The sequence below is a fragment of the Symphalangus syndactylus genome, chromosome 14 (genome assembly GCF_028878055.3).
Source record: "Symphalangus syndactylus isolate Jambi chromosome 14, NHGRI_mSymSyn1-v2.1_pri, whole genome shotgun sequence".
Classification (NCBI taxonomy): Eukaryota; Metazoa; Chordata; class Mammalia; order Primates; family Hylobatidae; genus Symphalangus; species Symphalangus syndactylus.
Genome location: NC_072436.2, coordinates 47056614 through 47074514, shown reverse-complemented (window position 1 = coordinate 47074514; position 17901 = coordinate 47056614). Strand labels below are relative to the sequence as shown.

General features: G+C 52.3%; 2 protein-coding genes and 1 long non-coding RNA gene across 8 annotated transcripts in view; 2 read left to right on the top strand and 1 right to left on the bottom strand.

Annotated features, from left to right (window-relative positions):
* Positions 1-11262, bottom strand: part of LOC129463121 (uncharacterized) — a 45943-nt gene extending 34681 nt beyond the window's left edge. For 4 of the 6 annotated variants that reach the window (XR_010115423.1, XR_008651012.2, XR_008651011.2 and 1 more), the window contains exon 1: positions 11055-11262. This is a non-coding gene — a long non-coding RNA (uncharacterized lncRNA). Of the gene's footprint in view, positions 1-983; positions 1154-9251; positions 9702-11054 lie in introns of those variants that run through there. The other 2 variants (XR_010115424.1, XR_010115425.1) reach the window with 2 other exon arrangements.
* A 43-nt stretch (positions 11263-11305) lies between these two features.
* On the top strand, positions 11306-12888 carry LOC129462960 (uncharacterized). The gene is made up of 4 exons (XM_055243427.2): positions 11306-11514; positions 11718-11757; positions 12084-12425; positions 12567-12888. The coding sequence occupies exons 1-4, from the start codon at positions 11306-11308 to the stop codon at positions 12882-12884; spliced, it is 909 nt and encodes a 302-aa protein (XP_055099402.1). The 3' UTR covers positions 12885-12888.
* Positions 12888-15024, top strand: POU3F3 (POU class 3 homeobox 3). Its single transcript, XM_063616680.1, has one exon. The coding sequence runs from the start codon at positions 13430-13432 to the stop codon at positions 14930-14932; it is 1503 nt and encodes a 500-aa protein (XP_063472750.1). The 5' UTR covers positions 12888-13429; the 3' UTR covers positions 14933-15024.
* The last annotated feature ends 2877 nt before the right edge of the window (positions 15025-17901 follow it).

The following is a 17901-nucleotide window of genomic DNA, read 5'->3' as shown; positions in this document are numbered from 1 at the left end:
TTTTGTATGAAATTATGGAAATCACAGACTGGGAAAGGGGAGTCATTATTTCAGAATTGAAAAGGTATGAGTGTCTTTACTCGAACCCCCTCCCACCAAATTTCCCATCACTAGAAAGAAGCCAGTAAGTTGGAAATGTGCATAGGAGGGCTACAACTGGTCAGGTAAATAAAGAGAAGCCCCAAAAGTGATTTGCAATTGGTTCCTACCTCCCTCCTATCCCTCCAAAACTAAAAACAGCCTCTGCGCAGCAATTTTTAAGGCCAAGACAGAGAAAAAGCAGATACCCAAGTCCCCAAACGTGGCTTCCTGGTGCGTGAAACGAGCAGGCTGGATGATGGACATGCCCTCCGCTAACATTGTCCCTTTCAGCCTGGCTCACGTGGGTAAGGGTGTCCATGAAAATCCCCGGACCACAAGGGGGATCTCTTTGGGAATCAGATTGGGAAGACTCAGGCGAAAGAGTGAGATGCCTGTGTAGAGAACCGAGGAGGGGGGCTGGGGGAGAATAATCAGCTCTAAGGTTGCAGATTTAGATCTCAAGGCTGAAAAGGATATGCTTCCACCACAGCATCCTGTAGCGCCTCCTGTCCTGCCCTGCCCTGCCCTGCGCGCGCACCGCACTCACACGTACACCCGGTCCTCGCACGCGCACACACGCACACTGCTCCCCGCCGCTCTACCCTCTAGACTGCAAGGGAAACGGCTCCTCTGGGGCGCGCTCACTGGAGGTGAGGCGACCCAGCCCGGCCCAGCCCAGCCTGGTACCCAGCGCTGGTCGCTGCCCCTGTGGGGAGGCAGCGCGGCCTTCGGGGTTCCGGAGCGCGCGGGCCCGGAACGAGGCGCGCGGCCGCTGGCACATGCGGGGACTGCCCAGCGCGGACTGGAGAAGGGGAGCGAAGGGGTGGGGAGGGGGTGACGCCGGCTGCCCACCCCACTCCGCGACTCCCTCTGTGGCCCTCTCTCCCTTCTTCCCCTCCTACCCTGCCGCTCCCCGCCGCGTGTGGAACTCGCGTTTGGAAAAGGCACCGAGAGCCCGCCGGCGCCACGGAGCAAGCGGGCAGCTGTACGTGTGCGCGCTGGTGGCCTCGGACGCAGCCAGCGCGAGGACCTCGGCGCGGCGGTAGTGCCCCGGCGGGCCCTCCAAGTGCCGGCCTGCAGGGGGCGCTGGCGCGCTCGCGCCCCGCGGGGTCTCAGCGGCCCAGCCTTCGCCCACCGACGAAGGGTCGGAGGGAGGACCCGGACTGGAGCAGGTTCCCTGCGCGCCTCTCTGGAGGGTCGGCGGGGCCCTCAGGCTGGTGCTCACCCATAGAACCGGGACGGTGTTGTCACACTTGTCACCAACGACGGCCGGCGTGGCGTCGCAAGTCCGCTTTCCAGTCTCCGCGGCTGGGGGAGGCCTCGGGGCGGCAGGGGGAGTTTGCCTCCCGGCGGGCTGGCTTCGCTAGACTCAGTCATTACTAAGGGGTTGGGAGGGGGAGCTTGTCTATTCTCTCCTGGCAGAGCCGCGGGAGGCGTCGGAAAGTTTCCTACCACTCGAGGGACGAAGGTGGATGGATCGAGAGCCTTGCTTCCCTGCTGGGATGACCGAATGTACTAGAAGTCTCGCTGGCGAGCAGCGCCCTCGGCTTCCCCGGCAATCATCCCAAACGCACACCCTTCCCCTGGCCGAAGGAACCCCAGGCTGCCTAGGAAACGGCCCCGCGGACCTGGCGGACCCTCGGGTGGAGACCCGGGCGGGGTTGGGGGGTACTCGCGAATCTGCTGCGGGCGCAGCGTTGGGATGTGTGGTCCCTGCTCAGCCGGTAGGCCGCGTCCGCCTTCCCACTCAGTGAGGCTTTGCGCCCCCACCCATGGGAGTTGCCCGTTCTGCAGCAGAGTTCAAAGGGGAAAGTGGGGGCCACGTTCCCAGAGGAACAGAGTTCCAGACCTCTCAGGGCACTGATGGGGACTCCGTCGGACCCACGGGTTCCGCAAATACTCCAGAGGGGCTCCCAGGGCCGAAGATGCCTCCTGAGCAGACCTGAGCTTGTGAAACTCCGAATGGGTGTCCAGCTTCCTTTCTCATTTCAGCAGTTCAGCTGAGCTTCGTGTAGTGTCTGTCCCCCACCCTGACCCGGACCCACCAGCCAAGCCGAGGCCAGAGGTGTGCGGATTTTTTTTAAGACCCACATCTTGTAAATGTGAGATTTTTATCAGGCAGCACAGATTACTTAAAGCGTTCCATTTCTCCGCGATCCAATTTTATTAGGATTTACTCTCATTTGTGCTCCGCTTCTCTGGGGAAATAATGCTTTGATTAATGTAATCCTGGCCCGGGATCCGCCACATGCCCCTCGACCCTCTCCCAAGAGAAGGACCCTATTTGACAAACAATAACAGAGCAGTAACTCTTGCAATCTGCCCACACCTTTGGGGGTGGCTGGGGAGAGGGTGATACACGTTCACACACCGCTTGCTAAATGCAGTGGCGAGAGGAGGGAGCAGGGTCTACATGAAGCGAACTTTTCAAGCGCAGAGCCCTGACTCCTAGGCGCGGGGGCTCACCGGGAGGGGACGGGGCGAGAGAGCGCGTGGGTGCGTGGGTGCCTGTGCGCGCCTGCCCCTTTCTTGCTGGGGTGTCCGCCTTTGTCCCCCGCCGCGGGCCTCCACGGTGGGATCTGCGCGCGGCCGGCGGGCAGCCCTCGACCCGGGGCGCGTCCACAGCGCCCACCCGCGGCCCCCAAACACCTCGACAGCAGATCTTAGGGGTTAACCAGGCACCGACCTGAGGCGCCCTGCAGCTGCCAAAAGCTCGACCGGAAACCTAGAACCTGGGACCCAATTCATCGGTTTTCCTCTTCCATACATGCATCCATCCATCCCTGCATGCGTACATGCATGCAATACAAATTCCGGGACGCCGGCACAGAGAGCTGCGCCTCGCCCTTGCTGCGGGCTGAGAGCGGGTACCCCCCTTCCAGCTCTTCCTCCTCCCGCGCAGCCCCGGCCCCCTCCCCGAAGGGAGAACAGCTCAATTACGAACAGGAGCCAAGGAACGAAATCCCAGGCTCAGAGGCGCCCGCCGTTGCTCCTCTGTTCCCGGTCCCTGTAGTGCAGTCCCCACCCCCACCGTCCCCAGCTCGGGGAGGGCGGGGACGCGGCAGTGCGAGGGGTCCTGCCCTGCTCCGCCGGAACAAAGCCCGCCGCGGGAGCCCGCGGCCGTGCACCGAATCAGTGACAAAGGCAGGCGGGCGGCGCCGAGCTCCAAGCCGGCGCTCCTACGGCTTGGCGGGAAGGAGGCCCAGAAGATGGGGTGCGATTTGCACCCGGATTTTCCTGGGCTGCGGCATCTCGCTCCTGTGTACCCAATGACCTGTTAGGGTGACTCAGCGTTTATCTCTTCGCCTCCCTGCTGCCCCATCTCCTCTCTTGTCCTTTTCTGTCCCCAGTCTCCTTCACCGCTCCCTGCATTTTTTAATCCACCTCACTCCTTGTACCTTACCCGCTTCTCACTTTGCCCTATTTACCTCTTTCCCTTTTTCTTTCCCATAGAAAGGCAATGCTAATTCGACTTCTGAAGGCGGCTCTAGATGTTCAAATAACAGTCTGAAAGACCTTGCTGGGCAGTGCTCAGGGAGAAAATGGGAGTAATGGGATCTTTTTAATTTTATTATGCAAACTGTGCTCTAAATAAAATAAAACGCCGTTAGAATGCGATCTAAGGAAGCCGAGCTTAGCCCTGGGGCCCCCAAAATAGCCGGGGATTCGGGAGAAGTCGCTTCTCGTGCCCACAAATCACAGGAATGGGGGGGTGAGAGGAGGACCCCGCCGCTGTGGAATGGAGATCTCAGCGCTGGAGACTCCAAAGCAAACCTTTCTGGGAAAAGTTCTCATCTTACTTTCTAACCCTGAAAAGGAATTGCTTGCCAGGCCCCTCCAATATAATCATAGTATTTTCGAATTTAGGATACTTTAATAGTCAGTGTTTTTCCAAGTGAAGTTTTACTTGTTTGTTTTTGTGACGTGAATTAAAAATGAAGGGAACGCAGCCATTTGAACAATATATGCCTTGACTTCTAGAGGCTCTTTGCACCCGGATTTAATACTAAATTAACATTTGACGTGTATTAAATGGCACTGTAAGCCTGAGCTCCTTCCCTTGGGCTTCACTGAGTAGCCAGGCTCCCTACCGAAAATTTGGAGAGAGGTGAGCGTTCAAAGCAACATCAGACAAGTCACTTCTAACTTGAGACTAACAAACTCCAAGCTGCCTGAAGCTACAGTGAGCAAGGTCACTTAGCTCCACCACCAAAGCGTCTACCAGATACGTTTGTGCTGAAAGTGTATCACTGCAAACCATGGTATTTGTAGTATCAAATATCAACGAATACATTCGGCACCGTATTTTTAAAGTGAACAAAAATAAACACACTTTCTTGAAAACACCCCTGAGGCTGGCCATCCAGGGCAGGCACTGGGGTGTCTTAGGGCCCGGGGGAAGGAGCGGTATAGTGAACTGTGTGTTTCAGCATTCACTGGAGAGAAGAGACCACAGAAGCACAGTTTGAGGGAAATGCCGAAAAGAGCAGCCTGACGTGCTGCATCTGCACCCAGCTTCTCAGACAATAGCTAAGTTCAAATGTCAAAAAAATATAATAATAATAATAATAATAATAATAATAATAATAATAATAAAAACAGAGGTGCCAAACTGCAAGAATTGTTTTCTGGGATGTATGCCACATGAATCTCTTATCCACCTCCAGACGACCCTGTTCCGACCCAGAAAGGCGATGCTGTATAATAATGTATGAGGAATGTTTGGCGTAAGGAGTGTCCTCAAGACAGAGAGAGCTGTTCAGTTCTGTTAGGACCACCACAACCTCAAAGAATCAAACCATTTTTCTGGTAAAGCTGAATTAATATTTCTGGGCGTTGTTTTTACACACGTACAAATACACACAAAACCCACTAAGCTGACCTTGGAATATTTTTCTAGCTAAGAAATGACCAAATTTTGTTAATGAATCATCGTCATCATCATCTCTGGTCAATCAGCCCAGCTCTATGTTACCTAGCCCTGTGAATTTAAATTTGAAGAAGAGCATTGCACTCAGTGGGGAGGCAGGGAGGGTGGTGAAGGGGCAGGCAGGAACAGTCCATCACACTATGTCAGCTCCAGCTTCCCTGGCAATTGGTAGCTTTCATTACCAGACTTGTCAGGTGCACGCCTGCATGCAGCTCGAATGGGCAAACTGTTGGAAATGGGTTGTTTTAAAAGCATTCACTCGATTACCAACTTACTATGCTTTCTTAGTTTATTTCCCACAATCTGAAATGCCCTGTAGTTTAAACCTGTCGTATAAGTATCAGAAAGAAAGCTTCTTGCTTTCGGGTGAGAAATCATAATGTCTTTGAATGTATTACTCTTTGAAATCATCTAAAAACCTATGTACTTGCCCCTTTCCTACAGATCAGACAAATCAGTTATCAAAATGATACAAAGAATTAGGAGAAGAAACACTTCAAAAAACTTAGCAAGACGAAGAAACAACTCATCCACTGCCAAGACGACAAATACTTTTTTCCACCCAAAAGCTACCGTAGAAGAGCCGTCCCCTTTGTGTATAACACAGAGTATGGGTTGAGAGTATGCTTAACATTTTAATTTGTAAATGCTAATGGCAAATGTGCTTCTGAACTGCAGCGATATCAGAGCACCTTATCATTCTCAAATGGAAACAAATGAGTAAATACCCACTTTGTGTTTTGTACATTTGACCCAGGTAATGTTCTTCATTCTCTCGTTTGGCAAAAGCAATTTCGCCATCCCCAACAATTAAAAGTCTGTAGCTTTGCCCAGCACTTTGAATCTTAATTCATACCCAGCTTGATCGCTTCCACCCCCAAATCATTATAAAATGCTAAAGCCATCTCTATAATATGTCAGTTCTTGTCAAATTAACTTGTTGCTCTACCCAGATTTCTTATTTTCTGTTTCTTTTACATTAAGGAACCTAGGACTACAGATATCATGAGGGGCAAGCATTTTATCTTTTCTGTTTATTGTTTAATTACATTTTCAAAAAAAGGAAAGTAAGCAGCAAGACAGTAACAATCACAGATCTTATGAAAAGTGGCACGCAAAAATTATGCTCTAAATATATATAATGATTGCCTCGCCAATGTTTTTTGCAGAATATCAGGCTGAATTGAAAAGTTTCCTTTCTCCTTAATAATTTTTAAATGCATTCAGCAGCCCTGGGCATGCAAAGTAAGCTAGAGCTTTAAGACATTTGTCCACTTCATGTGGATCTGCCCCAGAAGTCTTTTGTCTGAAATGTCCCAAAAGCCAAAGAGAAAGCAATCTTTGGGCTCAGGTTACAGTTTTCTCAATTCTCCCTGTTTTATTAGCGCAAACCTGAGAGTACCTTTCCTGACTCTAAATGTGAGAGCTCGGGGTGAAAATCACAGATTACAATGTGTTTGAGTGTGCCCCTTTTGCTTATACTGTTCCCAGAATCTCTTGACCCTCCTAGAAAACACACTACTTAAATCCAAACTCTGACTTACTAAAGTTAGTGTCAAAGAAAAACTTCTCCTGGTTGGAACCTGGTTGACTTGGAGCTGGGTTAGAAAGAATAAGGTGTCTTTTCCTCTCTTGCACAGGAACATGAGAGCCATCATGTAATGTGGCCCGTACTAACAGGCTCTGTGACACATTCACAGGTGTGTTCGGCTACTGAACCGTGGAAGCCAGCTTCTCACTTCCAGTCACTCCGGGCTTCCTTTTCCTAGTCACACTCTCTGAATCTCCTTGGGAAAATTCTTAATGACAAACTGACTAATTCTGAACCAGTCAGGATCTGCGCTTCACTGCTTTAGGAAGTTTTCCACATATCTTCTTCGTCCTTTACCACAGTAAAGTTTAGTCTTCATTGGCAGTATGTAAATATGTTTGAGGCAGAAACCTTGTGGCTCTATTGAAACTTTTCTTCAACTGGGTTAAGTAATGCACTAAAAAGCTTCAAGCCCACAGTTATCTCTAACCCGTGGCTATTTTGTATTTTCTTTTCTCTGCCAAGCCTTTCAAGGATAAATCCAAAATCTTTCTAAAACCATAAGTGGTAACAAGAATGAAAGTAGCCACTAAATATCGAATGGAGTAAAAGTGATCCTGGGCCAGCGGACTAAATCTCTAGGACCCAGAGATGCATTTAGAAGTCAAAGCATGTATCAGGTTGAAGAACTTTCATTATTTAAACAGATCATATCCTAGGATGCATTTCATTTTCTTGACTGTTAAAACAACAACAACAACAACAAACCCTGAAAGGTAGCTTCTTAAGTAGCCTATTAAATCCCCTTAATAATAATTTTCAAAAACTATTCTTGCTTTCACATCTCATTTCTGTTTTCCAGCCCAGAATACACTTCACTGAAATGGAGGAATAGTTTTTGAACTGTATTTTTTTCTGGGCCATTTCACAGACATGGGCGGGTGGGGGATGGGGAAGTCATTGTCTTCATATTTTAAAACCCTGTGTTATGCAATGAATTCACTTCTCATTGTGAATATGCATAGAAAGGTAGCGGTATTTGTTCCTTTGGCAAGTTCGGAAGAGCAGATTTGCTTTTGAAACAGCTACATTTTACTCAGTACTCGCTAAGACGAGTCAGTGCGCCCCCTGCTGACAAGTCAATAGTGCTACTCCTGAGCAAAGTTTATTTTGTTCAGTAAACCGTGTCATATAAAATTAACAACAGCCAATAAAATTAGCTTATATGTTTCAACTGTAAAAGTCCAAAACAAAATAAAGCTAGTTTTAGTGGCACTAGAAATCTCTAGTTTGGCTTCTTCTCTTTGGCTGAACCAAGGTCCTTTTATCTAAAGCCCAGTGCACAAACATATAGCTTAATGTGACTAGTGTTCTTCCTTTTATTTCTTTCTCTATGGCAACCAATATGCTCTGCTCAGAAATGTTCCCCATCAAGGAAACAAATGATCTTCAGGGAGCAGCTCTATATGGCATCTGGTCCAATGGAGCACACAGAGTTAACCCCAGTCAAAAGCAACGCTGCCAAGCACGTAAACAAGGAGTGGAAAACGCGATTCTGAGCCCCCTCCCCAACTGAAACCTCTTCCTCTCTCGTTACAAACCGTTTCATTGATTTGGCATCAACTGTTTCCAAATACATTACCAATTCTAAATTTCAAGGTGTTCTGTGTAAAAAAGTGCAATAAAATTCCAGCCATTGGATTCTCCCCCCTCATCATCACAGACGCAGCTTCCCTTAAAAGAACAAAACCAAGAAGCTTTTAAAATTTTCTCCGGCCTATTTCACTAAGGTAAGGCACTCAAATGGGCCTGGACTTGGCCTAGCTATGTCCTCCGGCCATGTTTATCTAATTAACTGCACCTAGCAAGTAACTGCACCCTCAATTTTTACAAAACCCAGGAACAGTGGCAAGGAGGGGACAAGTGAGGCTGTCAAAAATAGAAAACAAAGTGAAATCGAGTCTGCGATGCTAAAGCTCCAGCCTCCTTTGGGAATGAAGTGTAGGGATGTCCTGGTTAGTTTTGATTGATCACCCTCTTTCTGATGGGCTTTCACTACCGAGCTGGGAGGCTGCAGCTCCCCGCCTGCTCCCCAGACACAGCATTAACCAGGGGTGCCCTGACTTCCTGCCTCGCTTCCTCCTCCTCCAGCTCTCCGCCTTCCCTTTGCCAAGTCCCCCTCCTCACTCCATCCTCCTGCTCCCAGCATGCGTCCCCCCACCCCAATCCAGGCAGGCACACACAATTCAGGACATCACCACTGGCTACAGAAATAGGGTTTCTTCCCCTCTAGTCCTGATTCTCTGGGGAAAAAAAAAAATCCCAATCAAGAAATATTTATATACTGCATCCTTAATAATCACTTCTTTTCCAGGGTTTCTTCCCCCTCCTTCCACCCCACCTTCACGATCAACAATTACAATGAATAGCATTTTCCCCCCACCCCTCCAAAGTAAAGTGGCTTTTGCTGTGTGGGGCTTTGGACGGAGTCCATCTTTTTATGTAATATTTTAGCAGGGTTGGATTTTTTTAACTCCCCCCCCAACACATCTTCCCTTCCTTCCTTCCTTCAAACAGTTGCTCTGTGAACCCTCTCTTGTCCCAAGCAATGAAAATAAGCTCCCAAACCTACAAGAACATAAATAAATAAGACAAAAAGGAGGGGAAAAAGAAGAGGAAAGCAGAGAAAGAAAATGAAAAAACACTTACCGAGCAAACTTCCAGGATTAGGTTTTTAAATAAAAGATGTTTTTTAATATTTTTTTCAAATAAGGTGACTGGGTTGGGGGTGGAGGGGAAGGCATTCTCAACTCTCCAGCACCGATGCGTCCTTAGCCTTCCCTTCACACTGACGCCTCGAAGCCCAGCTCTCCACTAGTCTATTATTTTCACCAAAATATATGAAAATGTATGCAAATGAAAATCAGCACTAACTGTTCTCCCCTTGTTATATACTTTGGATTTTTTTTTCCAGACAAAACAATCACACTCGCAAAGGGAGGGGGCGGATAGGGTGGGGCAGCGTGGAGGGGGGAGAGAGGCCCGGGAGCGATTCGAGAATTAAGTACGACGAAAGGGGGGAGGAAGAAGAGGACAGACCTCGGAACAGAAGTGTATTTCTGTTATCAAGGAGCACAACGTTTTGGGGGGCTTCCCATACGCGCACACACACACCCTCTTGAAAAGAAAGAAAGTGGATCTGTTTGCAGAGGCGCTATCACGTTTCATCAGGCCACCTGAGACTGCTTTTGAAAGCGTGTACTGTGAAATTCATAGCAGTAATTTAGACAAAATCCTCACTGTATATTAATGAAAGGCGGCCCCATGGCTCTGTTCCTATCCTCCCCATTCAGTGTAAACAAAACCACGAGACTCTCTTGGTTTTTGAGCCGGATCCAAGCAAAATCGGCAGGAAAGGAAAACACGGGGTGCTGGCACCGACTATTCAAACGTCTGCACCTGGAGATCTCAGATTTATTCAATGAAATCTGTGTTCCATCTTTTATATATACATATACGCATACGTAAATATAAAAAGCAACCTTTGGGGGCCGCAGAGGAAAAAAATCCGTTCTGTTTGGGGTTTGGTTACCACCGCCTTTAGTATCTATACCTTGGCAATAATGGCTTTGCTAAAACCTACCTACGATGGTATCTCACCCGGCAAGCAGGAGCTGGACTAGAGCCTACATAAATTCTACGCGTCTAGTGTTAATCTTGAGATCACGCAGGGGCTGCCTAGCTGCGGCTGGGCAGGAGAACTCCTGCTTTCACTGAGTTCACTTAACTGCGCTCGGCAGAGGCACGATACAGCCGGAGAGAAGGGCAGGCCCGTTCACATTTTAATCGGAGCGCACCAGCGGCCGCTCCTCGTCTGCGTCCTGGGCTGCCGCTCGGGCTCGGGACTGCCAGATGCAGGAGCTGGCTGGGGGCGGCGGGCGCAAGGCGGGCGCACCCTCAGCTAGGGGTGCGGGGTGCACGCACACGCACGCTCATTAAAAGCCATGAATTTATTGAATGTCCGAGTTGGGTTAGTTCATTGGAAATCCCCGAGGAGGGCTCAATTTGCCCTTGTTTTCGTTGCCACTTTCTCTTTTTTCTTGGTTCGCTGAGGTTCCTCTATGCAGCGTTTCCGCTTGGCCGCGTCCCCCCACCCCACCCCACCCCACCCCCGCTTCTCTCGCCTACTGGGTGCACTCCCCCTCCCGTCCCCCTTAACTCTTTCAGCTGGGTTAGAGCTGAGAAAGCATTTGTCGCCGCCAGCCCCATCCACCACGCAAATCCATCTGAGACAGAAAGGAAAGAAAAAAAAGCACCACCATGCCTAAGAATAGACAGCGAGCAAACCCCCCCACCGCTAATAACACACACACACACACACACACACACACACACACACACACACGAGGAAGCGGTGGAGCAGAGAAGGGCGCGGCTAGCCGATTCCGGTTCTTTCGCCCGGCTCCTGCTGCCACGGGAATTCCTAAAGCCATTGGGGTCGAATACACTTACGATGAATCTATGGGGGAAGGTCGGACTGATTGCTTTTCAAATACATCGCACGGCTCCGCTGACCGGCACCTTCCAAACTCACAAGGGCACGCACGCTACTTGCACGAATCCCAGAGGAGGGAGGAGGGAGGAAGGGAGGGAGAGCGAAGGAGGGAGAGAGGGGGTGGAGGAGCGAGCGAGCGGCGGCAGCGAGCGGTCCGTCTCGCACGCGCGGGCACCGCGCTGGTCCTGGGCTGCAGGTTTCCCAGATGATGGCATCCGAGAACTTAAACAAAGGGGGCTGCCGCCGGCGCGCAGCGGCTGCGGAAAGTTGCGGTGGCGGATTTCCAAGGAGCGTGGCCACGACCAGAGCTCTTGGCGATGCGAGTCCCCGCGTCCCACCCCCGCTGATCAGAGATGGGGGCCGGCTGGTGAAGGGAAGAGGAAACTTTGAAACCACTGGGGACACATCTGTCTATAGGTATTAGCTTGAATGGTACATCCCTGCCGCGCGCTTTACAAATCTCTGGCGGGGCGGGGGTAAGGGGGTGAGCAACCCGACGCGTACTAGGTGGGGTGGGCAGGTTGCTATTTTTCATGTTTCTCTCTTCGTTTTCCTTCTGATTCTCTTCCCCCCTCTCTTCCCTCCCTCCCTTTTATCTCCCCTTTCTTCCCCCCGCCCAGACCTACTGCGAACGCCCAGAGCCGCCGAAAGAACGCCAACGTCTGGGCCGGACACTAAGAGTTAAGATGTGGCGGAGGGGGCGGCGGGGGAGGGGCGGGGAGGGGAAAGTGGTGAGGGGGAGGGAGGCTGGGGGACGACAGATTTCCAGCTTCTACGACGCTCTGCCTAAATTAAAAAGCAACCAATCGGAACGGCCGGAAGGGGGGCCTCGCGTCCTGAGCCAGTCATTCCGAGCCTGCCAATCACCCAGCGGGTAGCCAATCAACGGGGGCCCTGGTGCTCGACTTCCTTGTATTTGGGAAAGTGTGGTGGTGGGTGCGCGCTCGCGGCGGAGGGTAAACATTCGACAGTCCCCGCTCTGAGAGGGAGGGACAGAGAGCGAACTGTCAGATCCGAGCGAGAGCGGGCGCCCGAGAGAGGGAGAGAGAGAGGGAGGGAGAGGGAAAGTGAGAGAGGGAAAGAGAGCGCGAACGAGGGCGCAGAGCGAGCTCCTGCTGCAACTCTGCTCCAGCACGGCCAGCGCCAGCGCCCGCCGTCGGTGCACTCTACGACCCGTGCAACGTGCCCACTGGAGTTGTTGTGTATCAAGGATCGATCCCCTATATGCACACACACACCTCCACCTCCACCAATGCACTCTTCTTCCTCCTCCTTCTCCAGACAACTGCTGGGAAAAAAATAAAACAACCCCAACCGTCAGCAACAAGGTAACAGAGCGATTCGACATCATTTTTTTCCTGTTCAATTTTTTCCTTGTTATATTTGTTTCCTAATTTCTGCCCAAAAGGAAAGATGTCGCATCAGACTGTGACTGTTGCGAGGAGAATGAAAAAGGACTCTTGTTTCAGAGGCAACCAAGAGCTCCGGCAATAGCAACTTCAGAGAAATGCACCATCGCAAGAAGTTTTCCTAGGACAGAACAAAACTTGAAACGAGAGGACCAGAGGGGGAGAGCAGGAGCCAGCCTCCCCTCTCCGCACTCGCGAGCAGCCAGCAGCACCACGCCTTCAAGGACGAAAAAGTTTTACTACTCTAAGGGAAAACGAGTGAAATGTGTTCCTGAGGAGGAGAGGAGAGAGCGGACAAGAGGAGTGGGCCGGTTGCTGGTCATCCGTAATTTGGCTAAGGAAGAAAGGAGCAGCTTCTTTCTTTGTTATCTCCCGTGAAACCTTCACTTAGCAGGTGGACGGAGCCCCGCGGCCGGGCAGAGTCCGGGCTCGCCCGAGGACAGGAGGAGGAGCGGGAGCCCGTGCGTCCCGGGAGAGCGCCCCGAGTGCAGGTCCCCGCCCCGCCCAGCGAGCCCCGCTGGAGCGAGCCCAGCGCGCCGGGGCTGGGGGGCGGCCACGACCCCCCCTGAAGGGGGTGGCCACGGAGCGCACCCCGAGAAGCGAGCCCCCCTCCCCAGAGCGCTGCTCCTGCGGCTGCTGCTGCTGCTGGTGACCAAGGCCGGCCGGCGACCCCCGCGCCCTGCCGAGCGGCCTTGCAGCTGCAGCCGGGGGCCGCGGCGGCGGCGGCGGCGGCGGGGGCGGAGGCGGCGGCGGAGGAGGAGGCGGCGAAGGCGGCGGGGCCGGCGGGGGCCCGGGGCGGGGGCGGGGAAGGAGGGGGGAGGAGGCGGGAGGCGGGGGGCGCGGCGGCGGCGGCGGCGGCGGCCGCGGCTGCTGCTGCGGCGGCGGCGGTGGTGGCGGCGGTGGGGTGGCGGGAGCGGAGCGGCATGGCCACGGCGGCTTCTAACCCCTACCTGCCGGGGAACAGCCTGCTCGCGGCCGGCTCTATTGTGCACTCGGACGCGGCAGGGGCCGGCGGCGGCGGGGGTGGCGGTGGCGGCGGCGGCGGGGGCGGCGCAGGGGGCGGGGGCGGCGGCATGCAGCCGGGCAGCGCCGCCGTGACCTCGGGCGCCTACCGGGGGGACCCGTCCTCTGTCAAGATGGTCCAGAGCGACTTCATGCAGGGGGCCATGGCCGCCAGCAACGGCGGCCATATGCTGAGCCACGCGCACCAGTGGGTCACAGCCCTGCCCCACGCCGCCGCCGCCGCCGCCGCTGCCGCCGCCGCCGCCGTGGAAGCGAGCTCGCCGTGGTCGGGCAGCGCCGTGGGCATGGCTGGCAGCCCCCAGCAACCACCGCAGCCGCCGCCGCCACCGCCGCAGGGCCCCGACGTGAAGGGCGGCGCCGGGCGCGACGACCTGCACGCGGGCACAGCGCTGCACCACCGCGGGCCGCCACACCTCGGACCCCCGCCGCCGCCCCCACACCAGGGCCACCCTGGGGGCTGGGGGGCGGCCGCCGCTGCCGCAGCCGCCGCCGCCGCCGCCGCCGCCGCCGCGCACCTCCCGTCCATGGCTGGGGGCCAGCAGCCGCCGCCGCAGAGTCTGCTCTACTCGCAGCCCGGAGGCTTCACGGTGAACGGCATGCTGAGCGCGCCCCCGGGGCCCGGCGGCGGCGGCGGCGGCGCGGGCGGTGGAGCCCAGAGCTTGGTGCACCCGGGGCTGGTGCGCGGGGACACGCCGGAGCTGGCCGAGCACCATCACCACCACCATCACCACGCGCACCCTCACCCGCCGCACCCGCACCACGCGCAGGGACCCCCGCACCACGGCGGCGGCGGCGGCGGCGCAGGGCCTGGACTCAACAGTCACGACCCGCACTCGGACGAGGACACGCCGACGTCGGACGACCTGGAGCAGTTCGCCAAGCAGTTCAAGCAGCGGCGCATCAAGCTGGGCTTCACGCAGGCCGACGTGGGGCTGGCGCTGGGCACACTCTACGGCAACGTGTTCTCTCAGACCACCATTTGCCGCTTCGAGGCCCTGCAGCTGAGCTTCAAGAACATGTGCAAGCTCAAGCCGCTGCTGAACAAGTGGCTGGAGGAGGCGGACTCAAGCACCGGCAGCCCCACAAGCATCGACAAGATCGCGGCGCAGGGCCGCAAGCGCAAGAAGCGGACCTCCATCGAGGTGAGTGTCAAGGGCGCGCTGGAGAGCCACTTCCTCAAGTGCCCCAAGCCCTCCGCGCAGGAGATCACCAACCTGGCCGACAGCCTGCAGCTCGAGAAGGAGGTAGTGCGGGTCTGGTTCTGCAATCGGCGCCAAAAGGAGAAGCGCATGACGCCGCCCGGGATCCAACAGCAGACGCCCGACGACGTCTACTCGCAGGTGGGCACCGTGAACGCCGACACGCCGCCGCCGCACCACGGGCTGCAGACGAGCGTTCAGTGAAGCCAGGGCGCAGAGCGAAGAGGGCCGCCGCCGCCGCAGCCTCCGCAGCCGCCGTCAGCACCGCCGCCGCCCCCGCCGCCGCCGCCGCCGCCGCCGCCGCCGCGCCGACCCTGCACCTGGGCCGCTCCGGGCTCCAGCCCAGGCCCATCCGCCGCCCTCCCCTCCACCCAGAGACAGGCATGCCCGCCCTTGGAGGAGAAAACGCGGGAGAAACGGACCAAGGAGGCATTTTTGCAGTCCAAGGAAGGAGGGGCCAAAAAATAAAAAGCATATTAAACACCCAGACTGTTTTATATAAATATATAACAAACAAAACCAGAAGAGAAAAAGGGGGCGATCATGAGATCTCGTTTATACTGTGGTGGTGTTTCGTTTTTGTTTTTGTTTTTAAAGAAGGGTGAAGATGCCTGACGCACGAAAACTGCACTCGTGAGGTTTTTCCACCCTGAGATGACCTACACGGCAGCGGTGGACAGCACCTGCCTCGTCTTCTCCTCTTTGAAAAAAAGAGAGAGAGAGAGTCCCCTTTCCTTTCACTTTCTCCCTCCAAAACAGCTGCCTAAAGAGATCCACGGAAACTTTATTTCCTGGGAGCGACCTGAGAGAAAACAGAGGCACCAGGTTCCATCAGGGGACGACACCGTGCTCTAGGACCCTGTTTTTCTTGGCCATATTAAAGTCATTTGGAAACAAACAAATCAACTCTGAAATGGGAAGGAGGGGGGAAAAACAGTTTCCAAGAAAAAAAATAATTATATTGACAGCTTCTGAAACTAACAGACTGAATAGCAAAGCCAAAAGAAAAGTATCCTCAAAGTAACCTTGGAAATAAAAGCATCGGGAAGGAGCAGAGGGAGAGGGGGACGTCCGCTAAGGAGTGGCGAGAGGCCCCAGCCGAGTCGGGTCGCGGGCGGGCGGGCGGACTGGGAGCAGAGCGGAGGCCCAGCCAGCGAGGCCGCCGAGCCAGGCCCGGCCGTGTACCCAGGCTTTGACGGCTGCCATTCAGGGTGGACGATGCCTAAAGATTCCACCGCTAGTATTTTTTTTATTAATATTTTTTATTTTTTATTTCTGGACTGACTCAGATAAAGGAATTTAGAAAGACTGAGCACCAGCCGCTGCACTTCTCTGGACTTCTCTCCTCAATCCGTTGCCAACTTTGATTGAATGGGTGCTGTGGATGTGATTATATAATACTGCCATTTCCAAGCAGTGTTTTTGGTAGGTTTTAATAAACAGACTTTTCAAAAGACGGCAATATAGAATTGTTAGATCCGTTGTTGATCTAAAAATATTTGCTTTATATTTTCATTAAATGACTTCTTTTAATATTTTATTCAGAATACTTATGAACTGCTGCAAAACGGTAATTTATTTTTCCCCAGATCTTGTATTACGTGTTTTTTTCAGACGAGCACAAATCAAAATGAAATGAAAATATGGACAGTTGTTAGGTAATAAGGGTATCTTTTGATGTGATCATTTGATTGTAATTTAATTTGAGTAGTGATTCCGTAAGAGCTGATCGAGAAAATAAATTTGTTAGAATGAAATAGTCTGTGTCTGATGCGTAAACACTGTGTGGGAAGAAAAGAGTTCTTTAAGAAATATTTTTTTACTAATGAAAATCCCTAAGTAATAGCGTTGAGGAAGTAGAGCCTGCCTGCTCCACTTAAGGTAGTTTTGGAAATCTAGAGTAAAGCATAGGCATTGCTGAGACAGCTAGTATTTTAACATAGTAGTCACTCCTCGATGATCCATAAATTCACAATATTTTTCTCTCCCTTAATTTTAGTGGATGTCTTTAGTGTTTTCAGGTGAGATTGCCTAAATATTAACCCTTTTCTTGGAGATACCTGTGTTTCTGATCGGAAGATTGAACGATATTACCAGTAAAAATGAGCCAACTGGTTATTAATGGTTAATACAGCCCCTCCCCCCAAGTTCAGCTTCTTTTTTCTTCTCCTGTCCCCCTCCCAACATGTTCCTGTCTCCTTTCTCTTTTTCTCAAGACTATAGTTGTTAAGACTGGCTTATAAGTCTTATAAAATATTTTGATATCAATTACTTCCCATCAATAACTATATGTAATTAAATTTAAATTATTAAGCTTTGGGGTTTTTTTTTCCCCCTGTAATGAAAGAATATAGTTCTAAAATCCTGATTATGGTCCACACTGCATACCCTCTGTGCAATTACCAACTCAGACTTAAGGTTCTATATTTCTGTGTTTTTGTCTCTCCCCAGTATGATTCTATATCTTCTTTACTGGTGCAGGGGGTTTTAGGTAACCTTTTACATAAACCCTGCAGAGTGGTCACGCTGATCAAGTTAATGTTTCAATATTTACAATGTGGGAAAGTGAAAGTGTAATGCCTCAGGTTGTGAGTACTTAAGACGCTAAAGGCTCGGCTTAGTTGAGTCCCTATATATTGTTCTTAAAATAAAAGTATTTAGCAGTGATAGAGCAACGATTTTACAGACAAATTCTCCCCAATCTCACTTAGCTGTCACTCACTTTTTTCCTCCTTCTCTCATCTTCACTCCCTCTCCCTGTGATATCAATGCAGGGGTTAAAAAACCCGGAAAACTGTGAGAGCAACAAGGAACAGTTATTTCTCCCAGACAGGCCCTGTGTCACTTTCATAAATCAAGCCCAGCCAGATGGCCATGTATTGGGTTGCATTATTTTAAACACCAAATCGTACTAAAAATCACAATCATTTTGATTTGTGAAATCTGAAAAAGGCCACATGTATTAAACAGAGAGAAGAAAAAAATGAAGACAAGAAACCACAATTTACTTTTCTTTGCCTTCTTGTTCCGTATTTCTCTTGCTGCTGTAATCCCTATGCCCAGCAAATTTACAACCTGGAGTGGGGGTGGGGGAGAAGTTCACCATTTTGGGGGTGTCTAGAAAGGCGAGCAAAGAAGTCCTAATTGGAAAGCTGAGGACTGGTCAGGTTGTT

What these genes read in the sequence shown, in the direction of transcription:
- LOC129462960 (XM_055243427.2), top strand. Translation starts at nt 11,306, where the DNA reads ATGGCATCCGAGAACTTAAACAAAGGGGGCTGCCGCCGGCGCGCAGCG. An exon ending in GCCGCCGAAAGAACGCCAAC is followed by an intron (nt 11,758 to 12,083) that starts GTCTGGGCCGGA and finishes CCGCTCTGAGAG; the next exon opens with GGAGGGACAGAGAGCGAACT. An exon ending in CCCCAACCGTCAGCAACAAG is followed by an intron (nt 12,426 to 12,566) that starts GTAACAGAGCGA and finishes CTCTTGTTTCAG; the next exon opens with AGGCAACCAAGAGCTCCGGC.
- POU3F3 (XM_063616680.1), top strand. Translation starts at nt 13,430, where the DNA reads ATGGCCACGGCGGCTTCTAACCCCTACCTGCCGGGGAACAGCCTGCTC.